The 11,076-nt window shown below is 47.4% G+C and overlaps 1 protein-coding gene across 1 annotated transcript in view; it reads left to right on the forward strand.

The window, feature by feature from the left end:
* The window catches only part of LOC106816798 (CD109 antigen-like), a gene marked incomplete in the record, with an annotated part of 42,845 nt that overhangs the window by 14,531 nt on the left and 17,238 nt on the right, over positions 1-11,076 (forward strand). Inside the window, 8 exon segments of the mRNA XM_014821419.1 lie at positions 3,059-3,262; positions 3,783-3,895; positions 4,770-4,887; positions 5,539-5,715; positions 6,123-6,311; positions 7,029-7,178; positions 7,915-8,079; positions 8,753-8,795. Coding sequence (XP_014676905.1) covers positions 3,059-3,262; positions 3,783-3,895; positions 4,770-4,887; positions 5,539-5,715; positions 6,123-6,311; positions 7,029-7,178; positions 7,915-8,079; positions 8,753-8,795 — 1,159 coding nt within the window.

Genomic DNA, 11,076 nt, shown 5'->3' on the forward strand with positions numbered 1-11,076 from the left:
CGTTGAACAACTATACGGTACCGATGATGTTATAACGTTAACACTAGAATTACGTGTACACGATGGAGGTTTTAACGGTTAACACTAGTACGTTTACCGATGGCTGTAGTGAGTAACGTGACCACTATACGCTACCGGATGTATGTTATAGTTACAACTATTTACGTTACCACGATTGCACAGGTTTAATATGGCGCATTATAATTTTACGAGGCTTAGCTGTACGTTGCACGATTATACATGTACACGTTACATGGGCAACATTACACCGATATACTTTACACGTGTTGCTAGGCAACGGTTACACGGTTAAACGAGTATACTGTTAACGGTTACATCAGGGCGTAACGTTACACGTTACAACTAATATACTATTACGACGTTACATCGGTAACGTTACACGGTTACACATTATACTTTACACGTGTACTGGTAACGTTACACGTAACCACTATATACTTTACACGTTACATATGGTAACGTACACGTTTACTATCATATTTAACGGGAGTTACATAGTACGTTAGCACGTTTACAACGAGTGATACTGTTACACTGTTACATGATACGTTACACGTCTACTGATGATACACGTGTTACACGTTACTCGATACACTGTACAGTTAACGTGTTACTCGATACCACGTTTTACACAGCGGTTACCGATATACTTTACACGTTACACGGGTTACTCGATACCACTTTAACCCGTTACGACGAGTCTACTTTACACGATTACTGGCGTATCGTTACACGTGAAATGGTAACGTTACAGTTACATGGTAATCGTTTACCGTTACATCCGGTAAGTTACACGTTACTCGTACACGTTACCGGGTTACTCGATTAATTGCTAAACGGTGACTAGACGTAAACAGTGGCGTGAACTTCCTATCCGCTCCCGCGCTACACTGTTCCTCTTTCGCGGCTACACTGCCTTACTCTCACCGCGGCTAACCTGACCTTCCTCTCCCGCGCTAACACTGCCTTCCTCTCTAACACTGCCTTCCTCTCTAACACTGCCTTCCTCTCTAACACTGCCTTCCTCTCTAACACTGCCTTCCTCTCCCGCGCTAACACTGCCTTCCTCTCTAACACTGCCTTCCTCTCTAACACTGCCTTCCTCTCCCGCGCTAACACTGCCTTTACTTCCCACCGGCTAAATGCCTTTCCGTCGTCCGCGCTACATGCCTTTCTCCCGCGCTCTAACAAGTGCCTTCCTCTCCAGCGCTTAACACTGCTCCTCTCTAACATGGCGCTTTCTCGTCTAAACTGGCCTTGCCTCTCCCGGCGCGTACACTGCGCTTCCTCTTCCCGCGCTAGAACACTGCCTTCCTCTCTAACACTGCCTTCCTCTCTAACACTGCCTTCCTCTCCCGCGCTAACACTGCCTTCTCTCTCTAACACTGCCTTCCTCTCCCGCGCTAACACTGCCTTCCTCTCCCGCGCTAACACTGCCTTCCTCTCCCGCGCTAACACTGCTTCTTCCGCGTAACACTGCTCCTCTCTACACTGCCTTCTCTGCTAACAACTGCCTTCATCGTTCCGCGATACACTGGCCTTCCTCTCCGCGCTACACTGCTTCCTCGTCCCGCGCTAACACTGACCTTCCTCGTCGACATGCGTCTGTCACCGCGCTAACATGCCTTCTCTTCTAACACTGGGCCTGTCCATTCCCCGCGCTACCTGCTTTCTCTCTAACAATGACTTCTGCTCTCGTAGTAACACTGTGCTTCTCTATAAAACCTGCTTCCTCTCTAACACTTGCTTCCTCTCTTAAACACTGGCCTTCCTCCTTTCTACAATAGCGTACGGGTCTCCGCGGTAACACTGCCTTCCTTCTAACATGACGTCATCTCCCGCGCGTAACACTGGCCTTTCTCTTCGAACACTGGCCTTCTCTCCCGCGGCTAACACTGCCTCCTCTCTAACACTGTGGTTTACTCGTCCGCACTCGGCTAACAAAGCTATCCTCTCGTGAGACTGCTGCTTCTACATCTCTATGGACAGAGCTGTACGTCCTACTTTATCAATGTGTCCTTTAACATGCACTCGTCTATAAAACTAAGCTTTGCTCTTTTCATTCTTCAATATACTCTGCTATCTTACTTATACACGTAGGTTTCTTTCTGATATATCACTGATGTGGCTACCTTGGCTACACATGAAGCATTTGCACTTACTCAGTTTATAGACATGGACCTTACTATTCACTCTGACTGCATTTTTGGCAATAACCGAACGTTCACTCATCGCAGTGTAACACTGCCTTTCTGTCTACACTGCCTTCCTCTTACAGACTTTCTTCTACAAGCAGTCATAGGAAACACCATTATCCTTGAATAACACTGGCATATACCTCTTTCTCGCTCTCACAGATCTTAGATACCGATACAGACATTGCCACTTACCCTGCCCTTCGGCTCAGAAGTTCAACAACATGTGCATTTCCACAGTTTTTAGAACACATGAACTCTACGTTACTGTTTAAACACATAGTAATCTCTTTGATCATTCTGTCTCTAAGATAGACTTTTATTTTAGCATTTCACCGCGCTAACACTGTTCTTACCTCTCTAACCCTACATTCCTCCTCTAACACTGAGTCTTCCGTCTCTACACGCCTGTGTAACGTTTGGGCTCAGTTATTTCTTGAACACTGCCTTCCTCTCTAACACGCCTTCCTCTCTAACACTGCCCCTTCCTCTCCCGCGCTAACACTGCCTTCCTCTTTCTAGACCGTGTCTGCCTCTCTAACAGGCGACGTGGCTTGCGCGGTGCTGCTGAGACACTGGTGCGGTGTCCATGCTGCTGAAGCAGCGTGGCGCTTCCTCCTGCTAGACGCGTGCGGTTACCCTCGTACTGAAACTGCCTTGCGCGTCGTGCGGGTAGCAGGTAGCACTTCTCTCTCTAACACGTGACGTTGGCATCTCTACACTATGGGCTTCCTCTCCGCGGCGGCGTGACAATGCTTACTCTCTAACCATGCCTTCTCCCTACAATGCCCTTCCTCGCTAATCTCCCTCCCTTACCTTGTCTTCGTCTCCCGTATTCGCAGATCGACGGAGAAGCCGACTTCTCCTTCAACTTCCACTTCATTCATGGCGACCGCCGTAAGCTGACGATCGAGGCTACGGTGCTAGAGGAGCTAACGGGAGTGAAGCTGAATGGATCTGCCTCCGTCGTCAAGTATAACCACCCCGTCCGCATGAAGTTTGAAGGGCCGCAGTACTACAAGTCTGGACTCGAATACGTCACTCTGGTAATTCGTCTGCGCCGTCTGCTGCGACGTTGTTTATTAATAGCTCATCTGACGGTCAGTCGCAGATGCAGCTTGTAGAAGTCGCATGATTGTTCCGTCCGTCGGACCGGGTCCGTGGTCGTGGTCGGCGTTGCGTCCGATCCGTCAACAGTTAGGGACACAAATCTTACGACCCTCGCTCGGATAGCGTACGGTACACGTGATATTCGGGACCGTGCGGGGGGGAAGAGAGAGTGGGCTGGATGTTTGGTCGGATGGTGGGAAGAGCCTCTCGGTCTCCAACGGCGTGGTCTAGGAATGGACATGTCGAAAAAACGATCTGTTCGTGGCACTGTTAACTGTATCAGGTCGACAGGAGCGGCTCTTAAATGCAGATGTCAGAAGTGTCAGAAGCGAGAGTTAGTAAAAAGAACCTGTTGTCACCTGTTGTCACCTGTTGTCACCTGTTGTCACCTGTTGTCACATGTTGTCACCTGTTGTAACCTGTTGTAACCTGGTGTCACATGTTTTCTGTCGGCAGCTGCTGTTCAGTCGGCAGGATGGCAGTCCGCTCTTTGAGTCCGACTCTAAGGTCGTGGAGATTGAGCAAGCCTGGCAGACGGAGAACCCGGACTCGGACCCGGAATGGCGCAGGTTTGAGCACGCTTGCCATATACGTGTGTCACATTGCCATACATGAATACGACATTGCCATACACGAGTACCGCATTGTCATACATACGTGTGTGTGTGTACGTGTATGTGTGTACATTTGTATGTGCATGTGCATGAGTGCGTGATCATGAGCATTCTTGTGTTCATGTGCGCCTGCGTGTATTCGTGTGTGGGTGTGCGTGTGTGCGTGCGCGTGCGCGTGCGTGCACGCATGCGTATACTTCTTGCTACGCTGCTGCTTATAATGCTTCCACGCGCATGCGTGTCGGTTGGCATCTAATAAAAAATAGACGCGGTATCTATAACATTAATAATGGCAGGCGGATTCGCCAGTACATTCCTGTATAACAATATCGGTTTCCACGTATGTGTCGAACATGTTCGTTGCTTAAAGCCTAGCGCAGACCTGCAATTTTTGGTTGCTCGTCGCTGCAACCTGCAACCGCAAGCGATCGGTCGATGTGTCGCCGCGTGTGCGCACACATGTGATTTCGAAGCAATTCTAGAACAATTTGAGAGCGATTGGGAGCGACGAGTCGTTCAAAATCAAACTAGTTTGATTTCTTGCAACTCGTCGCAAGCGATCAGAATCGCTACGGGTTGCAGTTGCACGTTCCCGCAGACGTAGCGATTTCACAGCAATTTTTACACGATTCTAGAATCGCTGTCGAGTTGCATGTCGCAGGTCTGCGCTAGACTTAGGCTACGTAAGTCACATCAATCGCTCCCCCCACCCACCCCACCCACACCGGTCGCGAATTCATGACGACGTTCATCATGTGAGATGAGCGATGCGCTTACACATATGCGCATGCGCGGCGGTGACGTATTCTGACGTATGTTTTGCGCGTAGCTGGGACGCACGCAGACGCATCCGCAACACGACCACAACCAACTACACGATCCCTGCCGACGGACGCGTTGTCATAGAAACCGAACTACCGCCGAAGACGCTCAGCCTGCAACTCAGGGTAAGCTATGCCGTAACGTATAAATCATGACCTCATGAACCTAAAACAAACGGTGTCAGAGGGGAACCATCTCGGATAATAAAACCTAGATTATGTGGTGCGAAAGGTTTTATCTATTATAGGTATATAGGTATTGGTATATATTATAGGTATTGTTTTCCTTCAAGTTGGATAGATTATTGGAAATAATAGATTATTACTACCAGCATGACTAAAAGCATGAGTGTTAATTTAGCAGAAAACGATATGAGCACCATCCACGTCTCTATACGTTTGAGTGACATGCATTCAATCTGCGTCCCTATGCGCTCACGTTCATGGAAACCATCAAGAAACAGATTCCACATTCAGCGCTACTACATTTTGCTGCTACACTTTGCCACTGTACTTTGCTACTACATTTTGCCACTGTATTTTGCTACTACATTTTGCTACTACATTTTGCCCTGCATTTTTCTATTACATTTTGCTACTACATTTTGCTACCACATTTTGCCCTACTCGTTGAAATAACCACGCTCCCTTGATATTGTTGCTAGGACGGTCAAACTCGACAACTTTTGAACGTTATTTTACTCGCGTGCGTATAATTGTCGATTTGGCGACGCTATGTGTCTCACTGCGTTCACACCCGGCGCTGGTTTGCTGTAGGCGAAGTATACGCAGTCGGGCGGAGATTCGCAGTACGAATATCACAACGCCAACGAGTACATGGCTGCTGCCGGAGCCTACCTTCAGGTGTCGCTGGTGAGCCGAGATCTGATGGCCGGGGATACTGCGCGCTTCATTCTCGAATCCACTGAAGACATCACCGGCTTCAGCTATCAGGTATGTATGACGTCTGGGCGTATGTATTGTAGATAGGGTTTGTGAGTGAGAGCCTTAGCTGTAAGGTATGTACGACGTCTGGATGTATTGTGGACAGGGTTTGTGAGGGGAGGTTTATCTGTTAGGTATGTACGACGTCTAGGTGTATTGTAGGCAAGGTTTGTGAGTGAGAGCTTTATCTGTGAGGTATGTACGACGTCTGGATGTATTGTAGACAGGGTTTGTGAGTGGGAGCTTTATCTGTGAGGTATGTACGACGTCTGGATGTATTGTAGACAGGGTTTGTGAGGGGAGCGTTATCTGTGAGGTATGTACGACATCTGGATGTATTGTAGGCGGTCTAGTCTCCCCGTACGCGCTGCTACTGCACTGGTGGACCGCATATCTAGTATCTCGATGTTCTTCAGGTGGTGGCGCGTGGCAACATCGACACGAGCGGTTACATGGAGGTGAATGGAGACATTAAGGACTTCGAAGTGACGGTGACGAGCGCCATGGCTCCGAGCTCGCGCATGATCGTCTACTACGTGCACAGCTCCGGCGAGGTCATCATTGACGCTGTCAACTTCCAGGTCAAAGGAGGATTCGAAAACGAGGTTCGTGCTCCTCGCGCGCACGCATGCGCACATGGGTTACGCGAAACGCCAGACTGCTTCCCTGTCCGTAACTTGTCGCACCACTGCGCGCGCACGACTGATCGAGATATAAACCATGCAGTAATATAAGCATAAACGAGTTTATGTACGGATCAATGACGTACGTATATTTCATATGTAAATTTATACGAGTGCATACTTTTTGATTAGCAAGAAGTAATAACTTTTCCGGCCTTAATTACATGTGATATAGCATATTATGACAACACGTACGACAATTAACACAACAACCCCCATTCTTTTTCTCGGCCAATGAAATGGCGCTTTTCTATAACAACCTTTCATGACCTTCACTATAGTTTAAACACAGGAACCACATAATTGAAATAGTCTAACCCCACGTCCTGAAATTAACCCACATCCTGACCTTCACTATAGTTTAAACACAGGAACCACATAATTGAAATAGTCTAATCCTACGTTTCCGAAATTAACACACATCCTGACCTTTAGAGTATAGGTTAAACACAGGAACCAAAATTAAAATAGCCTTAATCCCATCACAGGCCCTTGGAGGCTCAAGTTTCAAGAAGAGTATAAGAGCGAAGCGGGCTATAGCACCTCTTCGCTCTTATACTCCTCTTGAGACTTGAGCCTCCAAGGGCCTGTGCTCCCACGTCCCGAAAATAACCCACGCCCTCACTTCTGTGCCGCTAGGTGTCGCTCTCGTTCGACAAGAAGAAGGCAGAGCCTGGTAACAAGGTGAATTTGCGCATCAACACGGCGCCGGACTCGTTCGTAGGCGTGCTCGCCGTTGACCAGAAGGTGCAACTGCTGCGCGGTGGCAATGACATCACTAAGGGACAGGTGAGTAAGCGTTCTTCATCCTTGACCGCTGCTAGATTCTCGCCTGACCGGTGCCTATTCACTTGTGCGCCTATAGAGTCGTGTCTATGTGTTTATGGATGCATGTGTAGGTGTCTGTAGGCATATGTGCTTAGTTTTAGTCCTGTCTGTGTGTTTATAGAGGCACGGGCAGGTGTCTATAGGCCTGTGCTTAGGTTTCCAGATATAAATATATCTGCGTCTATAGAACTGTGTCCATGTGTCTATAGAACCATGTCTATGTGTCTATAGGACCGTGTCTATGTGTCTATAGAACTGTGTCAATGTGTCTATAGATGCACGTATAGGTGCCTTTATGCATGTGCTTAGTTCCTTTCGGATATAAGTATATATGTGCCTATAGAACTTGTACAGATGTATCTATATCAGGAGTAGATAATAGGGATTCCCTATTATCTACTCCTGATCTATATATAGATATATACACACAGAGAAGTGTCTATGTGTCTATAGAAGTGAGTCGTGGTATCTATAGAAGTGTGTCTAGGTGTCTGTAGAATTGTGTACGTGTGTCAATATATCGGTGTATATATGCGTGTCTATAGATTTGTGCGCGTGTACACATGCAAACCCATGCATAGAATCCTGCATGCATGGACGCACAATCCCACGCATGCGCGCACGTGGAAATTCGTTAACTACACGTACATGTAGGAATACTGAACTTCGCGTATACATGTGTGAACGCTTGCTACAGGTTCTGAAAGACATCAGATCTTACGGATTTAGCCAGAACGACTATGACGACGGCCCCATCTGGTTTAATCCTGGCGGACCAGTAGTCATGGACAGAAAGAAGAGAAGCATACTCTGGTACCCGTGGCATTGGTACAGCAGCGGAAATGCGTGGGAAACATTTGAGGTAATTTGTGCAAAATGAAGTTCTTACATTTGGGATCTCGCCAATCAGATTAGCAGTAAAAGCTTTCTCGGTTTTGGTCGTAACCCATAAATCTACGGCGGATCCCGGATTTATTTACCGAATGATTCTGACAGATTAGTTGACCTATTCGCCTGCTGTGACCGTCGTGTGGCTCTAGCCAAAAACTGTTGCGTGATATAAAAGCAATGCTTATCAACATAGCGTCGCATAATCAACATTTTAGCGTGCATGCGCGAAAACACGTACAGACTGGGTGAGCTTAACCGAAAACAATATCCTATAATGACGTAATTATCCTTCTCATGCGGATATAGGTAATGTTACGTACGTTATGTGTAGCTGTACGTTATACGTAATACGTCGGATAATAATCATAGGCAGTGTAAGGCGGTATGCGCAGTACGTATTGCTCTATATGTGTGAAAACAATATGGAGCCGAACATTTTGCCTCATTGAAACCCCAGTTTGCGGAACCTGCGTTCCTAGCAACCCGTGACTGAAACACCGAGAAATGGACACTGAGGGCAATAAATAATTTAGGCGTGATCTCTGATGAATTTCATTTTTTCATTTTATGGTAGTGCAAACCTAATTAGCTCTTCATGTCTCATGGTTCATTAACAAAAATGAATTCTCCGTATTATTTTCTAGGAAGCAAAGCTTGCAGTTCTGACGGATACATTTATTTATGGAGGTAGGACGTCATTACTATATTATATGTGACAACTTTATTGAAAAACGTTCCAGTAAAAAATACCATCAGTCCAAACTTAGGCCATAAGCCAAATTTTTACTAAGGTATGAAAATGGACTGGCAGTACGAAATCGTGTTTTCAGTATCAATGAGGAACATTTTGATATACCTCTCGAAAAGTTAAAATATAGTGATAGTGTTGTATCCATGACCATATATAGCGAGCTCTCACGCCGCTCATACCAGACCCCTATCATTACTACTGTTTCTATAGATTGTTCGCAATTAATTGTTTTTCTGTGAGAACGCGCGTGCCCCATGTAATTTGTAACAGCCAATACACGCGCGCTGCATACGCACTTGCAGGATCACGTGGTCACGTGAAGGATCACGTGGTTGCGTAATATACCACGTGGTCACGTGAAGGATCACGTGGTTGCGTAATATACCACGTGGTCACGTGAAGGATCACGTGGTTGCGTAATATACCAGGTGGTTGCGGTGAAGGATCACATGGTCATGCGTTCGATTTTTATATAGCGGTTAACGCATTACCGGACGCAATTCGGATCGTATTCGTCCCCGCCATATGACGCTGTGTGCTTCGCGCGGGCGCGTGCGACAACTGTCCCTGGTGTCGTGACAGTGCGCGAGCGTGACACCCCGATGACCAGATGGCTCCCATGCGAGCATGCGCAGTACGCCCGCCCGATCGCTCCCTGCATCCCACCGTTCGAGTTGATACCGGAGGTCTATTGGTCCGAAGAAATCTGTCTACAGTTTTGTTCTTACGTTAAAATATAGAATCGTAACGTCTATATAGAAATTATAGAAAAGAAAATACGAGAAACTCGGATTATATATAAAAAACAGTTCTATCTTGGTTAATTTTTACTCAGCCGTGTTGATTTAAAACGTACTTGTCTCTTCTATTGCGGTTATCCTGGTGTTAGGTTACGGCAGTTAGAGAACATGTTCAGTTGACAGGAATGTCTGTAGTATAAGCGTCTAAATTGTTGCTAACCTTTCGTATAATTATCAAACGGACCAATTGACCTTCGGAGGAACAGAATAGAACCACCCTTAGCGAGAACCGGTACGCACCACTCACCCACACATAACGGGAAGGCGGTGCGTGCACGCGCGCTCTCACCCCTTCTCCCTCTAGCTCTATTCTCGCTCTCACACAATTTCTATTATTCTGTTTCTTTCCCTAACCCTCTCTCTCTCTCTCTCTCCCTAGCTCACACACACACACACACACACACACACACACACACACGTACGCCACGCAATGCACTGCACACACACCACACACAACGCCATCACTCACCATATGTCATTTATCTATCCCTTTTCCTCTCTCTCTCTTCCTTTTCTTCTTCCTCATTCTTCATATCTCTCTTACTGTCTCTTTTGTCTTATCCCCCCTGATCTCTTTTTTTCTCTCCTCTATCCCCGTTTCGTCACATTACGGCATATGTTTTTCAAACGTGCCGGCCACGACAGGAAACACAGTACGGCTACGCGCATACGGTGCGTCCACTTCGACCCGCGAGCAAGCAGTTCGCGGTTCGGTTCCCCCTGTCGCTCTCGACAGCGGCGATTGGATAATCCTCGTCAAGACTGAGCTCTTCAGGGGCGCATCTGGGCGACCGTCGAGAGGACCTCTGCTCTGGCGCCCGCTGAAAAGCGTTGCAGTATTCTTCCCCCGAATCACTAGGCTGTGGACTAACATCGAGCGCATGGTGAGAATGGCCACCGTCAGGCCGCTAGTGCGGACAGTTTGCCTCCAAGTGCACGTTGCAGCGGGTTGTGCGACTCGTAATACGTCACCTGGCGACCGAGATGCTACGCCTAATTGCGATGATGAGAGTTGCGTCCATGACGACGAAACAAATTAACCGCGTCGTGACGCATCCGTTACGTCATGATTGACGAGCTGTTCCGTCATACATGAACGTGAGTTCACAGATTGTTACCCGTCTCGACTTTCAGGACAGGATACGGGAGGGGCGTGGCTACTTAAGTACACACCCTCACGTGCAGGAGGCGTATGGAAAAGGGGTATGTATAGCCGAAATGTAGTGGGCAGGGACTATGAGAGCAGAGACGACTAGGCGGGTGGCGCAGGGTTTCCCAACTATGGACCCCTAGCGGCAAATGGTTCGCATCCAGGGCTAGCGTCACAATGTTAATCAGATTAAAAATAGGAAGTCTCCTATTATCACTCTGTGTTATGTATGTACTCGTGAACAGCTCAGCGTAGACTCTTGTGTGT

This window comes from Priapulus caudatus, unplaced genomic scaffold (assembly GCF_000485595.1).
Source record: "Priapulus caudatus unplaced genomic scaffold, Priapulus_caudatus-5.0.1 Scaffold1490, whole genome shotgun sequence".
Classification (NCBI taxonomy): Eukaryota; Metazoa; Priapulida; class Priapulimorpha; order Priapulimorphida; family Priapulidae; genus Priapulus; species Priapulus caudatus.